Below are 5,323 nucleotides of genomic sequence, written 5' to 3' on the forward strand. Positions count from 1 at the left end.
TGGGTCGAGCTCGTCACACCGGGCTTGTCTAGTGCGGGTTCCCTCTCCTGTGTGGTTTGCAAGTTATTGCATAGATTGCATAGGTGTGGGGGTTTTACCCTGTGCGCACCCAAAGAATAGCAGTTGTGTGTTTCGCTTGTCATAAAATATATATATATACCAAGTACTTTTTGCTATAACATATGATCTAGCTACAAATTCTGTAGTCTCAGAGATTCGTTTGCCATTTTGGTTTGTGATATTCAACTAGTAGCATCACTCACTTTTTGTTGTATCATTACAAGCATGACTTGTTCTAAATATGTGTTTTGTTTTCTCATTCTGCTTATATATGAATGAATTTATAGTACTAAATTTGTGACACAATTGCTTTGTTATCTTTAGACGTTGATAGAAAGATGGCGTCTGTCCAAACTGCTTTGACATCACTCCTATGCAAGAAAGGGAACAATCATCCACAAGTAAATGTTCCAAGAAGTTCCTTCTTGCCAGGGTTCGATTTGACGGGGCAAGTTGCTGTTACGAGGAGAAGGGAGACGCGTTTCAATGCTTTTTCAAGCCCGAGAGCAACACTAACCTTTGATCCTCCCAGTACTGATAATAAAGAGAAGACAAAACCAAAGCACACTGTTGATCCTAATGCTCCTGATTTCCTGCCACTTCCAGCATTCGAACAATGCTTTCCGAAAAGCTCCAAGGAATACAGGTCTGCCTAGAATCCCTCATGTCTTTGCTTATATATTTCTTCGAGATAACAATATTTGTTGAGAATTCAGTATGTGGAATTTGTAACAGTAGTATACTATTGAGACATCTCTTTGATATCAAAATCTCATTGTATAGCTTCACAACAGAAATGCAGTACACATGCTTTATTCCAAATCTTTAAGCTCATTGGTTCGCGAAATGTTTATTAGTTGAATGTGCGATTTGCAGTGAAGTTATGCATGAAGAAACTGGTCAAGTGCTCAAAGTTCCATTTCGACGTATCCATCTTTCCGGGGATGAACCACATTTTGACACTTATGATACCAGTGGTCCTCAGGGTGTAAACCCGCGTGTTGGTATGCCTATTAACTATATCTCCCCTTGTTCCTTTTGATGATAGCATCATAACCAAGTATGAATGCAGAGTTTTCAATAATCTTTTAGATAAATGTTACTGGTATCTGCTTACTAATTTGTTTAACCAAAAAGGTTGCCTTACGATGAAGTTTCTATTTTCGATTCTTGGAAGTTGAATTATCTGATCTTGGATGTTCATCCTTATTTCATAATTGTTTTCTTTTAAAAAGATCTTGAATATTATTAGCTCTTAAAATGATCCAATATAGGCGATACCAATTAGTTGAAAGTAAGTTTTCGTCATGTAGGTTTGTTTACTTGAAGTACAATATTTGTTTTAGTCTTTTCAGAGATTTATATACTAGGGCGAAATAATCCAATATAGAAACCTCTTAGTGCTATAGAACCTTATTCTTTTAACCATTGGATTGAGACGAGTTTAAATGGAGCGACATAGATAGTGAGGATTCATATAGTCAACCATAACTAATATGGGATTGATGCTTCGTAGTTTATCTTTTGTATTATTAGCTATCAGTTTCCACATTTGTTTTTTCTTTCTTTTCATCTGTTCGAGCCTTGCATATATTCTTTTCGCTCTGCTGAAGACAACCTTTTGAATGAAAGTTGTTTGTACTTTATGTCAAATGAAACATTAAGCTAAATATCATGTTGTGATTTTTACATTATGATTTAGAACATAATCTATTTATATACATAATAATTATGCATCTAAATAGGACTTCCCAAGCTGCGCACAGAGTGGATTAACAGGAGGGAGAAGTTAGGAGGACCAAGGTATACTCAAATGTTCTATGCTAAGCAGGGAATCATAACTGAGGAAATGGCATACTGTGCTGCTCGTGAAAAAATGGATCCGGAATTTGTGAGGTCAGAAGTTGCTCGAGGCCGTGCAATCATCCCTTCAAACAAGAAGCACCCTGAGTTGGAGCCAATGATAGTAGGAAGAAAGTTCTTAGTGAAAGTCAATGCCAACATCGGAAACTCTGCTGTTGTAAGCTCGATTGAAGAAGAAGTTCACAAGCTTCAATGGGCAACAATGTGGGGTGCAGATACGATTATGGATCTCTCTACTGGTCGTCACATCCACGAGACTCGTGAGTGGATCTTGCGTAATTCTGCTGTACCAGTAGGCACTGTGCCAATTTACCAAGCACTAGAAAAAGTAAACGGCATTGCTGAGAATCTGAGTTGGGAAGTTTTCAGAGAGACCTTAATTGAACAAGCTGAGCAAGGTGTTGATTACTTCACAATCCATGCCGGAGTCCTTCTTAGGTACATCCCACTGACAGCAAAACGGATGACCGGAATTGTTTCTCGTGGAGGCTCAATTCATGCAAAGTGGTGCTTAGCTTATCACAAGGAGAATTTCGCTTATGAACATTGGGATGACATACTTGACATCTGTAATCAGTACGATATATCGTTATCAATTGGTGATGGACTGAGACCTGGTTCAATTTATGATGCAAATGATACAGCTCAGTTTGCTGAGCTCTTGACTCAAGGGGAGCTGACTCGCCGAGCTTGGGAAAAGGATGTACAGGTAAATCACTAATGCTGTCTATTTCTGTTTCAATAATTAGCTTTTTGTTTGTCTATTTCTTCACCTGAATATCAGTTTTGAGTTACCTTGCTAATTGGTAACGCTTTGATGACAAACATTGTGTTTGATTTCAGGTTATGAATGAAGGGCCTGGACACGTACCAATGCATAAGATTCCCGAGAACATGCAAAAACAGCTAGAGTGGTGCAATGAAGCACCATTTTACACTCTTGGACCATTGACAACTGATATAGCTCCCGGATATGATCATATCACCTCAGCCATCGGTGCAGCAAATATAGGAGCACTCGGGACTGCACTTCTGTGTTACGTCACTCCAAAAGAGCATCTTGGTCTGCCTAATCGCGATGATGTGAAGACAGGGGTAATATCATACAAGATAGCTGCTCATGCAGCTGATCTTGCAAAAGGTCACCCGCTATCTCAAGCTTGGGATGATGCACTTAGCAAGGCAAGATTTGAGTTCAGATGGATGGACCAATTCGCTTTGTCATTGGACCCCGTTACTGCAATGTCCTTTCACGATGAAACTTTACCAGCCGATGGGGCTAAAGTGGCACATTTCTGCTCAATGTGCGGGCCTAAGTTTTGCTCTATGAAAATAACTGAAGATATAAGGAAGTATGCTGAAAATCATGGTTATGGAAATGCAGAGGAAGCCATTCAGCAGGGCATGGATGCTATGAGTGCAGCATTTCAAGCTGCTAAAAAAACCATTAGTGGGGAACAACACGGTGAGGTTGGCGGTGAGATCTACTTGCCAGAAAATTACATCAACTCTTTGAAGAGCCAAAGGTGAGTATTACATTCTGCAAGTCCTTTGAAGACACTCGTATTTGTTACCTTGCAACGCAATGCAGAGTCTTTGTGTATTCCAATTTAAGCTCCTATAGCTTACCTTAATGAATACAATTTCAGGAATATATAAAGCTCGAAAACTGGCTCAGAGATTTCTGAAGTGATCACAGCTCCATCGGCCAGTCCAGGAGGCGGTAGTAGGAGCCTCATTATCAAGTGTTAGGTAAGTATCTAGTTTGGTATTGTTAAATAAACTGAGACAACGGCCTTGTTCAATGAAACTCTCCTTTGTTAGTAATAAGAAAACGCGTATTTTCTTGTGTTCAGTCTCTTATATCTTTAAGTTTTATTGACACGAGAAAGCACCGGGGGTGTCTGAATCAGCTTCAAATGCTGACTGATCAGGCTGAGAAAGTCCCTTTGAACCTGAACGGGATAATTCCTGCGTAGGGAGTGTGCAATTTTCTTTTCTTGCTTGCACAGGGATGGAGATTCTCCGAAATGGTTGAAAATTCAAAATTAAGCTGATCCTGCTCTTTGCCAGGACCAGTTTATTCACCATCTTGTATTGTTTGTTTTTTTGGTGTCCTGTACCGCATTGAGGCCTGACTAAATATAGATTCGCGCACTTTGTACATAACAGAGCTCGAATTTGACACCTTTGGTTGATAGTAAAGGGGTATTTATCACTCCATCACAACCCTTGTTGGTAAGGCACAGTCGTGTATGCCTCTGAGACACGATGGGCTACTTACAATTGACCAATTTTCTCATGGTTACTACTCTAGTCTTGGTTGGACAATTGAACACTTGGTAATATGAATGACTCAATTGCAAATATACCTTCATATTTTAAAATCAATATTACGAATTCAGGATCTAGAGTCAATAGGTTCAGGGTAAGTATGTCTTATTATATGTATATAATTAATTTTTATCCACATTCGTATACATATCTCGAGCCGAAAACATTTATATACCCTTTATATACATTGAAATTAAAGAACTTTCGAGTATTATTGATTCAAATTACAATGAGTTACCATTAGCAATGAAAAGGATGTTCTTCAAAAATCATTTATTATGTAGAAGTTATTAATTTAGAACTTCAATAATAAAAAGACTATAGTCCTGAATTCATGAAGCTTCAAATTTTGATTTCACAATTTTAACGTATACAACCCAATGGTAACATTTTTCTATTTTCATGATATTCATAATGATCATTATTGGCACGTTAACATTTGTAACGGTTGGAGTGGATCTCAAATTTTCCATCGCGAATTAATGAGAAATTTGTGTTATAAAACATGATCTTTTTATTCATTTTTTATTGAACTAGCTCACTCGAAAAATGAATGATGAGAAATAAATTTTACATGAAAATAGTAGGAAACTTCCTTGATTTTTTTATATGAAAATACTATTATTATTTCTTTATTTGTCGATTCATTCAAAATATTTATAAAAATAACCACAATATTTTTCTGTGGACTGTTGGATAATTTTCATTATATCAAAATGTAAAAGAGGAGTCTATTTTTTTGTGGGACATCTTTTGATTTTGCATTTGATGGGATTTTCTTGAGGTTTTTAGTTAATTCTTTTTTCGTCTCACAGTTTCCTTTAAATTCAACATCCAAAAATTGTTTTAAATGTTTGATTGAGAGTAATGCTTACTTTTGAGTAACTTTAAAGATTTAAAATTGCTTAAACATAAATTTAAGAGATTATTTTGAATTTACTATAAATCTAAGGGACAATTTTTGTCGAGAAAACAAGAGTTCAAGACTAAAGTATAATGCAAAAAAATTGTTATTAAGGTAGTCTGTGTTGCTCGAACTCTTCAAATGGGTGCATGTTGAATCTTT

General features: G+C 37.0%; 1 protein-coding gene across 2 annotated transcripts; it reads left to right on the forward strand.

The window, feature by feature from the left end:
- Nucleotides 1-346: 346 nt before the first annotated feature.
- LOC125835124 (phosphomethylpyrimidine synthase, chloroplastic) lies at nt 347-4,015 on the forward strand. Of its 2 annotated transcripts, XR_007443393.1 has the most exons (6): nt 347-706; nt 937-1,064; nt 1,806-2,632; nt 2,767-3,449; nt 3,573-3,675; nt 3,837-4,015. XR_007443393.1 is itself a non-coding variant. In XM_049514261.1 (5 exons), the coding sequence occupies exons 1-5, from the start codon at nt 399-401 to the stop codon at nt 3,580-3,582; spliced, it is 1,956 nt and encodes a 651-aa protein (XP_049370218.1). In that variant the 5' UTR covers nt 347-398; the 3' UTR covers nt 3,583-3,778. The 2 variants fall into 2 exon arrangements, 1 of the variants encoding a protein (XP_049370218.1); XM_049514261.1 differs by lacking the exon at nt 3,837-4,015 and having other exon boundaries at nt 3,573-3,778.
- Nucleotides 4,016-5,323: the final 1,308 nt, after the last annotated feature.

This window comes from Solanum verrucosum, unplaced genomic scaffold (assembly GCF_900185275.1).
Source record: "Solanum verrucosum unplaced genomic scaffold, falcon-dt-bn FXZP01000220.1, whole genome shotgun sequence".
Taxonomy (NCBI): Eukaryota; Viridiplantae; Streptophyta; class Magnoliopsida; order Solanales; family Solanaceae; genus Solanum; species Solanum verrucosum.